The 19120-nt window shown below is 40.0% G+C and overlaps 1 protein-coding gene across 1 annotated transcript; it reads left to right on the top strand.

Annotated features, from left to right (window-relative positions):
* Window positions 1-9421: 9421 nt before the first annotated feature.
* On the top strand, window positions 9422-18668 carry CD86 (CD86 molecule). Its single transcript, XM_058045562.1, has 6 exons — window positions 9422-9486; window positions 9604-9653; window positions 10940-11281; window positions 15282-15590; window positions 17629-17827; window positions 18557-18668. The coding sequence occupies exons 2-6, from the start codon at window positions 9608-9610 to the stop codon at window positions 18666-18668; spliced, it is 1008 nt and encodes a 335-aa protein (XP_057901545.1). The 5' UTR covers window positions 9422-9486; window positions 9604-9607.
* Window positions 18669-19120: the final 452 nt, after the last annotated feature.

The following is a 19120-nucleotide window of genomic DNA, read 5'->3' as shown; positions in this document are numbered from 1 at the left end:
AGGCATAATTTCTGCATCAGCATTTAATACTCTGGGGATAATGAAGAATATTTTGCCATCCTTTATGCCATTAGCAGAAAACTCAGATCCTACATATGGCTAAGGGGTTCTGTCGCTGTAAAACGGGTGGTTCTCTTTGCCACTGATGTCATCACCACAGTTTTGGGGTCCTATGATTTCTCACCTGCCTTCCTGGTGGCCACCTCAGCCTTAGACACTGGATCACTCAGTTCCTCTGGAAGCTTTCTGGGGCTCCCAAGGAAGGCAGCACTTACTTTCAGGACACACCATTTCCTAGGGCACTAAGACCCCTTCCTTCAGGATGTCCTTTACCTCCTTTCCAGTACAACCCAACACCAGCTTTCTAAAAAAACCTCTCCACATCCTCACACGGTCAGTACACCATCTGCTTGCCTTTGATCATTTTATCCCATGCTTTTCCCACTCTGATAAGCACCTACAAAACATCTGCCTACCATTAGTAAAATCTTTCTAACATTAACTGGTAAGTAGTATCTGTGTGTACAAAAAAAAAAAATAAGACTTCAGGCATCCTCACTGTGGCCCTGTGTCAGCTTGGGGTGTCTGCTGAGCATGTCTGGGCTGCTCACAGCATTCATACCTGTGCTTTGTGCACAGGCTTATGCCCCCGTGTGTCCCCATATGCTTCAACCCCTCTTTTGCACCTACAGTCCTACCATAATGTAAGTGTATTGCAATATCACAGATTGCCAAACCTTTTTAATCTGCAGCCCTGATGCACAATTGTAAATTTCAGTGAGGCTATGTGCACACCATAGCATCTTGTCCTTGCAGCTACATATCTCCAAGGGAAACCTTTTCACAGCTACAAGGAAACATCTTTCCCAATACCTGTCAGCTTTTAGGATTGTGCTGTATTAGTGATACACACGTTTTGTGTGACCGAGTTTCAACAAAGAACATGTTTCCTCTTTCTATATGTGCCAACTTGGAGATCTCTTTTCAATCCTTACTTTGTTGTCTTTGTTATTTCTTCAATTTAGACTTCAAGGTCTTTCTTTTAGGAATAGACAAAGAAGTGGATGAAATTCTGACGAAAACTCACTCTTCAGCCTGGACTTTCAAGTTCAGTCTGTCTTTTTAAATAATTGCTTACCTTTTATTTATGACCTACCACGAAGTATGTTTTTCCCTTAAGACTATTAAATTGACCTCTTCTTAAAATCCTTCTTATCAGCTGCTAACTTATATTCGGCAAAATCCCTGCCTCTCTATGCTCTATCATCTTCTCATGTAGTTTTTATGTGTTTCAATTAAAGCCTGATCTAGTTTCTCTTTCCTTGCCTACACACTGTCTTCCTTCACAGTTTTTAGATTCCCTTCTGATTTAGACACATTGGTTTCCTCTTTCAGATGTCACCCAACAAGTTTTTAAGAGAGCATCACAGTAATACATTGCCCCCACAGCTGTCTCGATTAAATACATATTATTATCAATAAAAATATAGGTAAAGCTAACCTGTAAATGCATAGCAAATCTTTCTCCATGAACTAGGAACCACATCCCATCTCATCAAAAGTTACCCAGGCTCATACAAAGAAGAAATAACCCTTTTAGAAGAAGTTCTTATTCACTACCTTCTAATCCAACTGCAACCAGCCTGGTTGGTGAGGGATTTCACTCAGATGAAAACTGAACTCAATAAATTAGTATGACATTCAGAATAAATGGTGAGACTCTGTAGGCAGAAAGACAAAGAATATTTAACATTTCCAATTTGATTTCTTCCACTGCAATGTTTAGGTCTCATCCATCATTACTTCTTGTGACATCTTAGAGTGGGAGGAGGATACTCCATCATCTCTGAAAATCGTATGCACTTCTCCTGTTTTTCTTGTTAACTGCAAGACTAAGTTGCATGCAAGGAAAAATCTGAAGCCTGTAAATGCTCCTAGGTTTTAGATTTTTGCTGAATATGTTTGGGAAACACTTAAATTAGGTCCAATTAGTCTTCAATCAATCTAGTTGAAGAAATTATTCTTTTGGCTGCATTCACAGGAAACTGTTAAAAGTAAATTATAGTTCTCTGATTGCTACAGACTGGAAAAAAAACTTCCCCTTCTTCACTCCTAACAGCCTACTTCTCTATTTTTAATCAGAGCTGTTGAGTAGTTTGTCCTGGGCAAAGAAAAACGTGCATACAGAAACTGATTTGGAATTCATTTCTAATAATAGGCAATAGATGCAGATGCTTAATAGGCTAAGGATACAGGATGGATTTTTTTTCTACGCAGGCAGCCCCTTTTTGAATGCCACATATAAAATTTGATTCAGACAAAAGGGACTCAGGTGTGAATACTGTTTTATCTACAGCTGGCAAGAACAACTGCACTCATTAAGCTGGGCTTTTATGAGGCTTACTGCATGCTCATAAGCCAACCTTAAACAAATCTAAATAGATGATAAAATTACAAGTTTTACTAAGCTAGCAGAATCAAAATGAGGTTACAGGAGAAATCAAATTCCACGTAAATAAATTGGCAGTACAAGAAAATGAAGTTATCAATTTGCCAAAGAATTATACATATAAATAGTCAAACACATAATCACAAAGTCTTTACTCAGTCATGTAGAAAAGTCAATGAGAATATAGCAAGAAGTGCAGCTATGGCAGAGATATGGCCTTAAATTTCTTGAATTTCCTATAAATATTATGGAATCAGTACTGATATCATTGTTCTTACATAACAATCCATTCAGATATGTTTTTACTGTGTCATCAGTTCTTAAATTAACTTGGTGACTTTCAGCAGTGGAGTACTAGGGAAGGACAGGCTGCTTTTTTTTAAAATCTCATTGTAGTAACTTTAGTCTTTGCCAAAAAACTGTATTTTATATTCAAAGACCCATTTAAGCAAAGAAAAGTGAATGGTATTTGCCAGCCATAAGAACTTCTTCAAAAAGGGTTATTTCCTTCAGGCAAAATCGGAGCAAAGGTTTTCGTGGAGGCTGGGGCTACACAGCAGCTCAGGGACACTGTGAATAACACTGACACTTGTGAGAGAATTAAATGTGCCTTGAAAGGGGAATTTTGGCTAAAAAAAGAGGAAGCTTCTTTTGCTCAGAGAGTACTTGCTATAAGTAGCACAAACGTATTTCTGATAGGAAAGGGTGGATTTTCTGTGATCTGGGCTTTTTGCACACAGTGGAAGACAGGCAGTGAGGACAGAGGAAAGGATGAACATTTCTGTTATCAAGCAAGATCCATACTGCAGTATTTTGCTGCCTCTCAGATAGGAACACTGGAGAAAGAAATAAGGCATTCCCCAGTATTGAAATAATCCTTTTGATCGAGTGCTTTAGCCTTTCTTCTTTATCTGATAATGATTTGGATAGTTACAGACACAAGCATTTCTAATGCTTCTATAAACAAGTAGGAGCACACCTTCATAAAAACATAATTGCTACTAGTGAAGTGACTCCACAGCTGCTCTCTGTTTCATTTGAGCCACAGCTGCTGTCATAGCAGCTTCACACACATCCCTTACTTCCTGAAGCAAGCTGACCAGGCTATAGCAGAATGAGCCAGAGCCCATCCTATGGTGGCATCAGCACAATCATTTCCTGAATTTCTGGAGCTGGATGTTTATAATCAGGACCTGGGTGAAAGGACCAAAGTGGATCTCCAGGGTGTAGTCCAATCATACACATTATAAGGAGGCTGATTCTAATTTACACCAGGGAGTATGAGACTCAGGTCCTTTCTTCACAGCTCAGTTCTGGTGGTTGAAGGGAGAAACCAAAACCAAAAGGCAGAATCATTTCCTCTACCTTTGTAAAGTTAATGTGCCATAAGAAGCACTGTGAGAAAATCAGTATGTGTCCCTAGAGTGATTTCTGCACTAGAGCAGAGGCTTGGCTCATTTAACTGAGCTACTGAATATCACATCTTCATTTAATAATTGAGATTAATTTATTGCAAGAAAAGTAGCACTTGATCAGCGATCCTTCTGTTTGAAAAGCAGTATGAGGTTTGTGTCACATGCTCAGCTGATTTTGAAAGACTCCTATTGAAAATAAAGCATGTAACACCTGAGGACTAAGCACAGAATATATTGTATGGCAGCTAATCCTCGTTAGCCGTGTTTGTACAGTTAGGAGTCAAATACAGACTCATCTTTCTGTATGCAGCACACACCTTGACACCAGAGGTGCCCTGCAAACTGCTATTTGAAGTTATGCCTGCTTTGCATTGTGTAGCCATGATGCCATTTCCAGGCAGTGTCCTGTGCAGAAATGGGGGGCTTGGAAGAGGGACAGCCTGGGAATGGGCATTTACATTCCCTCTTCTGTACAATGACTCTTGAAGAGTCTCCAGCAACTGATTGGCCTGTGAATCAGCTGTTACCTCTAAATAGTGACCTGTGTGGGAACAGGGGTGTGGTCTCTCTCTGTTTCAGTGCAAAGTCAAACAGGCTGCTGTGATTTGGTGAGATGTGAACCCAGCAACTGCTGCTTCCCAGATGACAAGTTTGCTTTACTAGCCTTGAGGCAAGTGTGAGAGCTGGGAAAGGAGCACAGACGTCACCTATTGTACCTGTGATGTAGAAGTGGTTCAACCAACTCGCCAACCCTGTGCCCAAGTGTGGCTTAAAGCGTGGAAAGATATGTACACCTGACCTTTCCTTTAGGTGGAACTCAAACACCACAGCTAATCCAAACGAATGTCTAATTCTGGTTTGATGACGTTCTTCCCCTCCGAATTTCCCCCACGGTTTCACTTGCAGGGAGAACACATTTGTGTCCTGTCATTTGTGCAGTGGGACTCTGTGTCACTGGGCAGCCGCTGTGCCCTCTTTCACAGATACCTGCCCCAAGTCGTGGATGAAGGATTCTGCTTGCAGAGGCACTGGAATGCTCCATGATCTCTGGACCAAAGGTATTATTTAAATAATTGATGTTTTTTATTGTTGTTAAAAGAGGAGTTTCTAGATGTTAGAGCAAAGTGATCCCAGAATCATAGTGAAAGTCATGGTTCTCCTGAAGTTCTTAGGTACAGTAAGGATATTGCTGAATGGGAAGGGATACAAAATGCATTCAGAAATCAAACATCAGGAAGACAGAGGATTGTATTTTCTTCATGTAATAAAAAATAATTAAATAACAAGGCCATCATTTTTAAATGTAATTTGGAATGAAAAATAGTTCTAAAAGAATGAGCAATAGAAAATGTTTTGCAATTGATTAAAACAGTGACACTTTTCTGACTGGGAAAGCACATAGGAAACACAAATTGCCTGAGTAATGTATGTTTTTAAAACATGTCCCTTGCTGGATAGCTATATGGTCATGTGGCTTAGTATTAGTGGGGAGGGCATCATAGAATCCTCTGAACTTGCCATGTTAAGGAACTTTTCTTAAGATGTGATTTCCTTTCATAAGACTTGTACAGATCAACCTGTATTTACAACATGGGGGAAGGCCGGTAAATGCATTTTCAGGATAATTTAATTTACAAGCCCCTGGGATAGTTTCCAAGTCAGCAGTGGAAAGTCTTTGTCACAGATGTCCTGCCTCCAGGAGGCTCACAGCACTGCTCATGGAGCTGCTCAGTGTTGCATAGGGTGGAAATTTTAGAAAAATTCCCCATGCTAGAAAAATAAAAAGAGTATTTTACTAGTTCAGTGTTTAGTTTTGTTTTGAGTTCAGTATGGGGTAGGAGAGTGTTCCCATAGAATATGTGTACTTGTTGTAAGAAAACAAACTAATTACCTGTGGGAATATGCAAGAAAGGAACATTTTGGAAGGAACTTAAGGGTAATGAAGGAACTTAGGAGTCAAAGAGCACAGATGTGCCAGTGTCTTTTAAAAGATAATGACTACATCCAAAACTGAAAACAGCAAAAAGGAGAGCAAATGAAAACCCAGGCAAGCGTACCTGATACAAAGCTCTTGTTTTCTCCAAGACCTTCATGCTCCACTGTGCCTATTGGGGTTTTACATGCTGGTTTCACATGCTGGATTGGAAGGAACAGGAGACAGAAAACCAATCTCAATAAGTAACACAGGGTTTTCTGGCAATTGCCCTCAGAAGTAAAGGGAATGAAGTTGCCTCTTTTTCCCAAACATTGGTGTTAGAGTTTTTGCCATCCAGAGGGACCTTGACATGCTTGAGAGGTGGATCAATGCAAATATCATGGAGTTCAAAGAAGCAAAGTGCAAGGGCCTACACCTGCGTTGTGGCAATCCCAGGGACACCAACAGGTTGGTGAAGTGAAGTGATTGAGAGCAGCCCTGTGGAGAAGGACTTGGGCACGACAGTTGATGAAAAATTCAACATGAGCAGGAAGTGTGCACTCATAGCCCACAATGCCAACCATACCCTGGCTGTGTCCAAAGCAGCATGGCCAGAAGTCTGAGGGAGGTAATAATGATAATCCCCCTCTACTCTCCTCTCATGAAACCCCACCTGGAGTGCTGCGTACAGTTCTGGTGCCCCCTACACAGGAAGGACATGGAACTGTTGGAGCAAGTCCAGAGAAAGGCCACAAGGAGTCCCTCCCATAGCAGCCTTCCAGTTTTTGAAGGGAGAGGGATTCTTCATCAGAAACTGTAGTGATAGGAAAGGGAAGAATGGGTGCAAATTGCAAGAGGGAAATTTAGACTGGATATTAGGAAGAAATTCTTTACCATGAAGGTGGTGAGGCACTGGAAGTGGTTGCCTAGAGAAGTTGTGGATGTCTCAACCCCTGACAGTGTTCAAAGCCAGGTTGGATGGGCTTGGAACAGTCTGGTCCACTGGGAGATGTCCCTGTCCATGGCAGGGGGCACTGGGACTTGGTGATCTCTAAGGTTTCTTCAAACTCTTACCATTCTATGATTTTATGATTCAGGATAGGAATCCCCCTGTACTGAGTCAAGTGGGAACTGCCTCATGAGTTTTCTCAGACTGGTTTGGACCAAAGCAAAGCCCTCATGAATCAGGCCTCTAAAGTGCATGTGCTCATATGGTTTCTTCTCCTTTCAGTGATTGCACTGCAGAGGTAGTAAATAAAAAGTTGAGTGTGACCCGGGACTGCATACTGACATAATTTCAATTAATATGCTTCTCCATTTTCATCTCTGACGTCCACACGTGATTTGTAATTGTGAGTCATGGAGACATCTCCAGGAATGGCAGAAAAAGCTCCAAAAGGGAAGAAAGACACACCACGTATGCTAGTTTTACTTAGCAAGGGAAAATATTTACCTCCCCATGGTCTGACCTCACATTATTCAGGATGTCAGAGATAATTTTAAAGCCCTGGGTCTTCAAACCATTCCCATCTCACCAGTTATCCATAAAAAAGTGCCAGTTCTACAGATGGATGCACTCAGCCTGTAAAAAGCAAAACTGCACATCCACACACAGACTCACAATGTCCATCTTTCCTCTCTTACCTAGCCGCCTTTGACTGCTGGTCAGTTCTGGGACTGAAGACTTTCAAAGGCCTGCAAATATAAGAGAGAATTGAGCACAGAATCTGTATTGAATATGCCAAAGGAATGGTGTAAGTAACTCACAGTGATACTGTGTAATTCCCCTTCCTCCCTTCAGTCTTCTGGACACTAGTTCCAAGGATTTGCATTCGTTGGTTAAAGGCATTTTATAAAAAAGGGGAAGTAAAGCTCTTCGCAGCACTGAAGTTGTAGCAGCCTGATTAATGATTCAGCAATTCTCTATAAAGCAGCTCCCATGAGAGAAGGCGAATGTACACCCCTCTGCAGACTCACAGGATGCTTCTTCATGCCATCTACCCCAGCAAAGTGCCTTCTCCTGGAAGATGGCAGCCAGGAATACATGTAGGAACTTTGAGGATTTCTGTTCTCACAGCTCCAAATCCAAACCATAAAGAAAGGCATGCAATGCTATTTGGTATTTTTGCCTGGGTTTTTTCTCTCTCTCTCATTTTCAGTTCTGGTTTTGCTCTTTGCTTCTGTGAGACAGTCATTGCAAAACATGCAGAACACTCTCTCCACTTATGTCAGTAGTTGCTGAACTGCTTTAATTTCTCCTCTTACACACCTGCACTGAATCAAAAAAAAAAAAATAGAGCTATCCTTTATTTTTCACTTGACTGAAAGCTAAAATTCTTATTTATAGGATGGAAATATGACTGCTGCAAAGCAGTTTCTATTGTTTTCAGTGGCTTGGCATGGGCATTTTTACTTAGGCAGTCAGTTGTCTGGTTTAGTTCAGTGGGACCCAGCTTGGGAGAGGAAAATCCCTTGATAAAAGTTTACCATGCAATTGGGTGGCTGGAGCAGAAAAAGAAAGACCTCTGTCTATGACAATGGATTCTGCATGAGCCCTCCCTCCCCTTTCGCCTCTTTTGCTATGACAGGTGGATCAAAAGAAAGTTATCCATATCCTCCAAGCCATGTGGACTTCTTTCTCCCCTTTCCTAAGAAAAGGTAGGATGAAGTTGGAAAAAATACCCTTGTCAGTCCTGTACATTACAGCATACTCACAAAACACATGTCAGTGGACTGAGGGGAATTCTGTATTAAGCAGAAGAAGACACCAGAGACCTGGGGTAAAGACCCAAGTATACCAGTCTAAAATAAAACATGACAAAAAATGGGAAACCATCCATCAGGAAAGTGTACTGCTAGTGAGGACAGCAGACAGAGATCTCACTGGTTTTAGGTAGTATGAAAGCTGGAAAGTTTTACATCTGCTCCTGCAAAGTGATTTCTTTGGAGCTGTTTGAAGGAGGAGAGGGAAGGACTTTGGCAAGGGTGGTCTGGAGGCAGGTCCCACATTTATGGAAAAGGCACACAAAAACCACAAAGGTGCTGCTAAAATGCAAAATAGCAAACACAGACTGGAGGCAGTTGCCACTCTCAGGTTGCATGGGAATGACATTTGGCTGTTTACCAGGACTATGGGCCCTTACACCACATGAACCCAAGCAGCCAGAGAGGTGTTTTGCTTAGGAGACAAGATATAGGGGTTTTTTTTAGGGTTTTGTTTCCTAAAGAGAAACTAATTTTTTCTTTACCGAGAACTATGTGCTGTTTAGCATCATCTCTCTGTATCATATATCATAAGATTTCCCTGTTATCCTTTGCTGTTGTTAAGGATTGGTTCCTGTTCCTGTCACAAAACTGAAGGTCACATACTTCATCACTTCTGGTAGCTGACATCACCGACATGTCTCCCCCACCTCTTCCTTCTTCATCACACTCTCCTCCCCCTCTACTTTCAATTCCCCATCTTCTCCCCTACACTGCCAGACCAAGTATGCTCCCCATTCCTCTTTCCTCCGCTCCAGGCATTTTGGGTACTTGTCCTGCCCTTTGGACCTCAGGGACTCTGTGTTCCTCCCATGGCATACACAGTCTGCAGTAATCTTGCACAACACCTTCTCTGTAAACCAGAAATCTGCCATAGCATGCTAGTTGTGGTTGCTAAAGGCTGGGAAACACATAGAATCCCTTGCACCAATCTATAGAAAAAGGTGAGATTAACTTTCTCAATACTCTCTCTTGCTAAAACTTCTTGTTTTACCACCTCTTTGGGAGTACTGGAATGTTTTCAACCTCTAATATATTGATTTCTTTTCTTCTTCTTACAGTGTCATGGAGATCTGCATATTCTTTCTTTGTGCTATGATATTTCTCCCAGGTAAAAGGCACATTTTTAATTATTAAAATTATTTTGATTGTTTGTGTCCTGCTATGTGATACTTTCTCATCCACTAAGAAGCTCATTCCTTAGTACTATTAATCACTTCCATTGCACAATCAAGGTCATGTAGCCCATGTGACATGTATTTAAATTGTGTGCAGGGACTCTATAAAATATATATAGTAAGTACTTCCTCTCTTCAACTTTATATCTTTACATTACACTTATTTTATGTTGCTCCTAAATTCTCAATTTAAATCTGTCTTTAAAATGTGTGTGTATCCCCTCTGTGCATTATAGAGAAGAGTGGTACTAAACTGAAAACTGGCAGTCTGATATGGGACAACTGGAGTTTGAGGCAGCCACAGAGATCATTTTGTAGTCTTGTGCTCTGGAAGAACAGTCGAAACTTTGCACCAGGAGAGAGACTGTAAATCTTCTCCTTTTGAACACATCAGAGATGTTTGTATCTTCTGGGACAGAGGGCTGCATTTCTTTTTCCAAGAAAACACAGTCCCCCAGGCCACTACTCATAATAATGGACACATGCACAGGAGAAAGCAGGAGAAAAATAATCTCTTGTGTAGTGCAGTTCATCCCTTCTTTGCATGAAGGCATAATTGTGTTTATTGACCATTTCTGTTAACAAGATCAGCAGCAGAACAGTTAAATCTGACATTTACTCTGTCATTAAATTCTAAATTAATTACAGAACAGTTAAATCTGACATTTAATTTGTCATTAAACTTTAGATTAATTCTTCATAGAGATTGAAAGTGTTCACCTGCTTCTGACCTTCTGGTCATGCATTCCCTAGACACTCACACTTACCACACAGTGTGTACTTCACAGTTTCTTCAAAAATTTAATGTGTTGTAATTTCCTTAGGAGAATTAACTCAACTTTTTAAACAGAAATTGTGCATCTATCTTCTTTGTGGCAGAAACTCATTACATTCAGCATGCTGCAAGCAAGAATTGTTTGAATCTTTGGCCTGGAGACAAGTTTTCTAAGATATAGATGCTCATGACCTCTGTGTGGTAGGCCTTCTTTGGAAAGTAAAATATAGGAAGAAAAACAAGAAATAGTTTTATGACCTGAACTCCTCATGACTAAATGAGTCAGTTTGAACTACTACGTGTCCTGTCATACCTAGTGGGATAATTTATGTCTAAATGTTGGTGGTTTTATTTCCACTGTTGTTAAGTGTTGGATATCTGAGTGCAACTTGATATTCTTTTGTAGCTGGTAGAAATCTTGATTTTTCTCTCTCTCTGTCTAAGGTATTGCTGCCAGTGTGCATCCGGTGAAGGCATTTCTCCATCACACTGTACACCTATCCTGCTGTTTTCCAAACTCTCAGGAAATTGACGTAAAGGATTTAATAATCTTTTGGCAAAAAGACAATAAAGTGGTGCATGAAGTATATCATGGCCAAGAAAAGCATGAGAACCTTAGTCCTGAATATATAAATCGCACCAAGGTGGACATGGCCAGATGGACCTTGCAGTTGTTAAATGCAGGAGTTGAAGATGAGGGACACTATAAGTGTATTATTATGAAAAAAACAACTGAACAACCAAAAAGGGTCATACACCAATCTGAGTGGTCACTGCACATCATTGGTAAGTAATCTCTTCTGATTGCCATCTGGTCTGTGGGATTCTCCGTGGTTTTGTTCAGTCCAGAAATATGGGTCCTGAAATTGCGCCTGTTCTGGAGCAAAACTTTTAAACATGAATAAGAGACTTGCTTCCTGCAATTTTTATGGCTTTTAGGACTCTGGAAAATAAACTTGTTTATTTGCATCTGACAAACTACCTTCTATTAAAAGTAGCAGTAGTTATCCAACCTTATCAACACTGGTGGCAAATTAGAATTGAAACATGGCAAGATCTCTGCAAACACACAGCTATTTTATGATCATATAAATCACAGGGAAAATAAAGAAAAAAACAGCCCACGTGTAGGAGTAGAAATTCATATATTCAGGTAAAGGAAGGCAGAAAATACCTCTGAAGAAAATTATATACATACATTGGTGAGATTCCACCTGGTTTTTCTGCATCAGAGAATTTTTTGTAATCAAAGGAAAAGGCAGTTAGTCTTTTAACAGGGAGATGGAAGTGAGGCACCAATGTTCTCTTCACATTTTCTAATATTATTTTAATTCCTAATATATAATCCTAATGTTTCTCTATTTTAAATTATTCTGTTAGTAGTGTTTATCTCTATGCCTGTGTTCTGTCTTCCACTGTGCTAGTGCTAGTCATTAATAAAGCAGCTTCTAACTTGCGCTGGTGTTTTCAGGCTTCAGCATACTGCTTTAAAAGAGAACAGGCCAAGTGTAACAGCAGCCAAAAAGAGGGTACCAGGACAATTGACCCTATTTAGCTTTGTGCTACTAGCAAGTGTTCCCTTGTTCCACAGACAGAAAATGTAGATTGTTAATTTTGGTTCTCCCAGGATCTACTAGAGAAGCATTTTCAGTGGCATTTCAGAACTCAGAAACTCACAATGTGCACTCAGTATCAAGGCCCTTGGTTTAAGATGTGTAGCATCAAGTGCTCAATCAATTCAAACAGTTGAATCAGTTATCAGTTTATCCAAAATCTGAGCAACATGTTGCAGACATCTCACTCTTAGGACTAAAAGTCTCCTACACCTTTTAAAGTTTAGGTTAGGAAGACAGTTTTAACAATGTGCTGTTGTCTTCCTTCCAAATTACTCTCTGTTCAAGAAACTCTCAAAGGAAGGAGCAGTACAAAACCATATTTTAAAGAAACTCAAGCCCTTCAAAATAATTAGATGAAAAATGCAAATATTGAAATGTACCTGTGCTTACATGCTGCTTTTTAATTAGAATCTCATATCATACAGGAAGGGATTTTTGTAGTTTGGCATGTCACACTTAAAATGGGCATAAGAAAACCCAAGGGCTGTATGAGAATGACAGGGCAGTCATACAAAGCTGCTTGGATCACTTGGTGACAAAGTATTCAGAAATAATGCAGTACCTTTGAATTCAATTTAAACATGTTATTTTTATGTATTACATTTGTACAATATATAGATAGCATGAAACTGTGTCGGGGGAGGTTTAGGTTGTATAGCAGGAAAAGGTTTTTCACCCCGTGGGTGGGAGGTCAGGCACTGACAAGCTCCCCAGGGAAGTGGTCACAGCGCCTGAGAGAGTTCAAGAACAGTTTAGCCAATGCTCTCAGGCACATGGGTGTGACTCCTGGCCATCCTTTGTGGAGCCAGGAGTTGGACTTGATGATCTTTCTGAGTCCCTTCTAACTCAAGAAATTCTAGGATTCTATATATATGTTAGATGTATTTCATACTGCCATGATGACTTATATAAAAACAGACTCAGATCCTTCTCCAGAAAAAAAGGAAGGCTTCACAGTGGAAAACTTTGACTCTTAAAAATGCAAGGTAGGGACCATGCCGACAAGCAGCTTAACTGGAAAATCTGCTATTGTGGCATGTCTGCAGTGCTTCCTCTGGATAGATCAATAAGGGAAGTAGGTAAGACTAGGGAAGCTGTTTCAAAATATGCACTACTCAGAGCATTGAGGCTGAAATGATGTCACAAGAGAGACTTAGAGTTGCTCATTTTAAAGAGGATGTTGAAAAACTGAAAAGTGTGAAAAAAAGCTCTAGTAGAGTTATCTGAAGACTGGAAAAAAATACAGTCAACTAGAAACATTAAAACAACAATCTTACAACCTTATAACACAGAATAATCAGAAGAGTTTTGTTTCCAGAATGTGAGAACCTGAAATACATGTAAAATATTGCATATTAAAAAAAAAAAAAAAAAAAAAAAAAAGGCTAGCTAATTATTTCTGCGACAGTCAGTGTCTGGAAGGAAGTAAGGCAGATGGTCACTTAAGAAAATAGAATAAAAGCAAAGTGATTAAGCCATTGATAAAAATATTAAGGGCTTGATGGACTGCTGTCTCTTGAGTTATTTAACCTAATCCCAAAGTTTTTTGGAAGACAATATCTTTAAATAAAAAAGACCTCCTGAAATGTGCTTTTCTGTTAACAAACATAAACCCCATATATGTAGCCCATACCCTGAATGCACCCAGCATCACTTTTCAGTAAACTGAGGTTCCAGAAACTATAAAAGAGAAGTGCAACCTGTATTCTACTATTTCCACTTGCTTACTGTCAATAAGATTGAAGCCCTTAAATCACTTGGATGTTGTGGCAAGTTTCATATCCACGTTGGATTACGTTCTTGCTATCCCTATAAAATACCAAGGAGAGAATAAATACTCCAGACTAGAAGTCTGACAGCAGTCAGCTAAGCAAGTCAGACCTTGAGCTTTTCTGAGGGACACCTTAACTAAATTTTGAGGTATAGAAAAGGGGGGGCTTTTTTTCATTTTGAATTCATATCCATCAACTCTCTTGGGGGGATTTAAGTGACTAAGCTAAATCCTATGCATTGTGTATTAGGATAGAGAAAATAAAAGCAATATCATGTTTCTTCATTCATACATATTAACAGTCCTCTAGGGCAAGGATTAGATCCTTGTTCCAACACACTGAGTGTATGTGCAGAAGAGTGACACTCACCCTCTCAAGACTCACATTTTCCTAAGAGCCCTTTTCCCTTCTCCAATATTTCTGCATATTCTTTAGTCCTATTGGCCTTAAAAATTTGGAATCAAATCTTGAGTCTACTTCTCGGTATTTGTTTCTGACTTTTTGGGATGTTCATTGGGGTTTTTTAACTTGCTATGTGCCAACTTAGTGGTCAGTATTATGTCAACATTCTCTCTTTTTCCTTTTCAATTATAGCCTATTATTTTTACTATAAACCTCTGACCAAACAAATCCTGGTTGAGTATATCTAGATTAATTAAGAGAGGGTATTGGTTAAAAGCTTCTATTTATGTTTAAATAGTTCTTCCCATTCCTGTTTCACTATTTCTTGCACGGGAAACTTGACTTTTTAAAGCAACAGGTGTGTTTTTCATTTATTATGATGAGTGAATGACACAAAATAAAAAACCCTTATGCTATAATCAATTCCATCAGAAAAGCTAAGCTAAGGGAACCCTGCCACAAAGTGATGATGAATTATATGCTGCAAAATGTTTACTTACAATACTGACAGACACCAGGGATATTTCTACTTAAACAGCACTGCACTTTGAACTTACCCTATCTGGATTCTCTCAGATTATTTCTATTTTTACATTTCCCAGTTAGAAGTTTGTGGGTTTCCCCTTACCCATTCAGGATACCAAAGGTAGGGAACATTGTAGTCCCTTCCCATTTTCTGCTTAAGCCCTTATTTGTGGGGCTTAAGGTTTCATTATTCTGAGGTATTAATGTGTCTCAAAGAGGTGGGAGAGACAGAGGCCCATTGTCTGACTGATCAGACTTGCATCCTTGAAACACCCTGAGAACAAGAAGCAGCAAGTCTACATACACACAAAAAAAATCCCTTACTGGAATTCCCATTGTCTTCCTGAAGAAAAGTGTTTGGACTTGTTGCTTCCTGAAAATCTTAAATAACCTAAATATTAAATAACTGGCAGAGACTGCCACAAACATGGTGTGGCTGGCTCATGATGCTCTGTCTTTGGTCTATTTCAGCCAACTATAGTCAACCTGAGATAGAACTGCATTCTGGGGAACTAAAGCCCAACGGATACTTGAACCTCACCTGCTCTTCCAGTGGAGGTTATCCAGAGCCCAAGGAGATGACTTGGCTGATTTCACATGAGAACATAACACTCAGCAGTCCGGCTCACATGAATGTCTCACAGGATGCTGTGACAAAGCTGTACAACGTTACCAGCGAGCTGAATATCCCAGTTCCTGCAGGGAGCCCCACTAATATCAGCTGCTTACTTCGCCTTCGGGAGCAGCTGGGAAGCCTTGTCTCAGTCCCACTGAACATAGGTGAGTCTCCCTTTGGCCATTCCAATTTCTGCATGGGTAGGAGCAGGTAGTACTGCAGCACAGCTGATCACAGACAGCAGCAGGTTCAAGGCAGGGAATAAACTCTAAGTAGGACTAGGAGTTGATTAAAAGGGTTGTAGGTGCTCTATCCTATTCACCACTGAACTTCCTCTCTTTTCCACATGGGAAATCTTATTACAGCAAAGAGAGGGCACAGAGAAGGAATTGCTACACAATCCAGAACACAGCCCTATTGATCCCCTCCCTGAAAGATGCTGCAGTAGCAACAAAGCAACCTAGGAGTCTGGATCAGGCAGCAACCAGTCTCTGGAGGTGACAGCTGTTGGGAGAGGTTGTCACTTCACAGAATCAGAGAACTGGTGAGGTTGGAAGAGGCATCTGGAGATAATCTAGTATAACCACCTTGCTCAAAGTAGGGTCAGTAAGTAGCACAGCACTTTATCCAGTTGAATTTTAAACATCTCCCAGGATAAAGACTCCACAAACTTCCAGAGTTTTACTACCCTGATATTAAAAAAGGAGTCTTTTGCTGGTTTAAAGTGCTTGAGCTGCTATTCTTAATTATTCCTTAGAAAGAGGCAGAAGGCTAAACAGAAGAGTTCCATGGACCATATTTGGTTCACAAACTGCCAAATAAACTGTGCTGAGTTTAACTGTAAAGACCATGAAACTTGGACTAATATTAGAAGCATTCCTGGTGGTTTTCATAACATTTGGCAGAATTAAGTGCACATTCCAAAATGACTATTTGGGGATTTTTCATCTCTGAAATTGTGTCTTTTTTAGACACCTCTTGCAAGAAGAAGCTGGGGACCTGAGTTCCATTATGACTTTACTGACGGATTATCTCAGGGTTCCACATGGCTGATCCTTTTTTTAAACTAAAGCAGTATTTTTTTTATCTTCTGGACCAGGAAAACTTCTTTTCACATGTTTTTGTTTATAAGCTATGGCACAAGAACATCAAAACAAAGACAATTCCCATTTTGGTCTTACGTTCCTTTGGCTTGCACATGTCTCTTTTAGACAATGTTGAAGATGGAGAGCTGTGCTTCAATTAACAGGAACAAGGAGCCAAGAGGGAATGGTAGCATTGCAGGAAAGCCTACCAGGGCAGTATAAACATGCACCTGATTACTGCAGATGTAAAATAAATTTGCCACTTGTTCTGAAAACAAGTTCCATAGTGAAGTTTCCTTAATATAAATTTAGCTAAAGGGTTAAGTTATCAACACCAGATATGGCAAACTGCTTCTGATGTCTTTGCATTCTAGGACTTTCAAATACTCTTAAAATACAATCCAGAAGCCTTCTAATGTTTGTTCAGCTTTGCACATTGCTCATTAGTTTTGAAATGGTTATATTAACTATAATGCTGAATCTTCCTCTTTCCTCTTCAATTGTTCTCTCCTCTCTGGCTTTATGAAAATAGATACCTGACAAACAGTGATGGTGGGTAAGAAACCAGGAACTCTACACAAACATCAGTTTTGTTTGGCAATAACTAAAGCTCTATCAGCTGCTAACCCTGCCAACCAAAACCTCAAAAACACAAAAACCAGAAATAGAGGGAAAGTCCTTTGAATTCCCTGCTACTTTCACATCCCTTACAGCATTTCATTAGGCTTTGACCATCATTTTCAACAGACACCAAGTAGTAACATGTTCCAGGTTCTTCCAACTTGCATGGTAACACGGAGCAGCATTGGCACTGTAGCTGCCTCATAGGCTGTTGTACCAATTAAGTTGCTGATCTTTCACATGCTACCCAAACCTTAGAAAGAGTTATTTGCTTTGCTGCTGTTTAAGTGAGTAGTAAGACCAGGTAGTTTCACTAGTTATTGGAACCGGAAATAAAATAATGTGGATAGTGATTTATTGACACTAGCAAAGCAAAAAGGATGTCAAGGGCCTTGACCTAAACTTCTATTTCATGTAACTTTGGGATAGAGTGTTTAAAGTAATTGCCACCAAATTAAATCTTGGCTGTGTGTATCTTCTTTGTTTTCTTATTCAGAGATAAAAGAGAAAGAAATGGAGCAAGCAAAGATAAATTTCTTTGGCCCACTTATAGCTGTGGTTGTAGTGATCATTTCTGCACTTCTTCTGGGTTTTGTGATATTAAAGAAGAACAGAAATATCTTGTCTACCAACCAGAGTAAGTTACTACGTGTCATTCAGCTCTACCATCCCTCAGCTCACAGGCTTTACCCTTCGTAATCATCCCTCTACCTACTTTCAAGCTGCTGACAGAAAGTTAGGTTTCATGTTGGACTTAAGCTAAACTTCCTAGGACAATTTAGTTCCTGTAGCAACTTAGTTCATCCTGCAGTAAGTCAAAGCATCTTTCTCCTGTCTCATCCTGGAATCCACTTCTGCCCATTTTTGTGCTTTGTGAGACTGCCATGGCACCATTTTACCACCTTTTCCAGTAGTTTCATCCTTCTTTTTTTTCTGGGTTTGGGGTAGATTTGGCTCTTAAAGTCATTGAACTATATAAATCTTTCTTGCCTATCACTACTATAAGAAAGGTGGAGTTGGGGCAGGGATGAGATGAACTTACATGAAGTTCACAGAAGGATCTCTGTCATCACAGAGTTGAACATTGCTCCACCACAAGCTGCCCACACGCTGGACTAAAAGAATAATCTTGTACTGGGAACAGAACTTGATCTTGGCATTTCATTTCTCTATTTTATTCTCACACTAATTCTCAGCAGTCCAGGGTTTATTCAGCATTGAATCATGTTGACATCAAAATACATTTTCCTTATAGCAAGAGGGAAATGCATCCCTCAGTCAGTCCTGTTTCCCTATACAGTTAAGGGTCCTGAGCCCCACCTTGTTCTTTTCTGAAATTCTAAGATAACTGGACATTTACTATCAACTCCTTTACCCGCTCCTATTTTTCACATGTCTGTAAATCACATATTGATCTGTTCTAGATGTCAGTCTAGCAGTCTAGAAGCTATCCAGATTGAAACTGAGGCCATCAGTCAGACTGCTGACTGGGAACCACCTCTGCACCCAGCAAAGCATGAAGTCCCGTGTTTTTAGAGGTTCTGCCAGAACAAGAATCCTCCCCAGAAGCCCTACAGAACAACATGCAACACTTTTGTGTGATGGCTGAAACCTACTGCCCAGTGTTCTCTGTTTTTATTGTTGCTCCAGAATGGTAGTAAATGGTAGTAAATATGATGCTCTGCCTGTCTGCATGACTACCTTTTTGTTGTATCTTTTAATATGCACTGTGACAATGTAAAATCCTGAGAGTCAATGGAGAAAGCAGAGCTGTATGAGTCACAGAATGTCTCAGAAATAGAAAGAGTTAAGCCACAATCTGTGATTCATAACCATCACTGCAAACACAATCAGAGGTAAGCTATTACCCATAAATCATAGAACCATAGAATTGTAGAATGACTTGGGTTGGAAGGGACCTTGAAGCTCATCTAGTTTCAAGCCTCCTGCCTGACCATAAGCCATAAATGCTTTTGGCAGAGCGACTG

This window comes from Melospiza georgiana, chromosome 2 (assembly GCF_028018845.1).
Source record: "Melospiza georgiana isolate bMelGeo1 chromosome 2, bMelGeo1.pri, whole genome shotgun sequence".
Classification (NCBI taxonomy): domain Eukaryota; kingdom Metazoa; phylum Chordata; class Aves; order Passeriformes; family Passerellidae; genus Melospiza; species Melospiza georgiana.
The sequence above is the reverse complement of the archived record's forward strand: the minus strand, read 5'-3'. Positions and strand labels throughout refer to the sequence as shown.

Bases quoted from the DNA above. Each gene is read 5' to 3' on its own strand.
- CD86 (XM_058045562.1), top strand. From the start codon at position 9,608: ATGGAGATCTGCATATTCTTTCTTTGTGCTATGATATTTCTCCCAG. The intron at 15,591-17,628 runs GTGAGTCTCCCT...TTTCTTATTCAG, and splicing joins CTCAGTCCCACTGAACATAG to AGATAAAAGAGAAAGAAATG. The intron at 17,828-18,556 runs GTAATCATCCCT...GATCTGTTCTAG, and splicing joins GCTCACAGGCTTTACCCTTC to ATGTCAGTCTAGCAGTCTAG.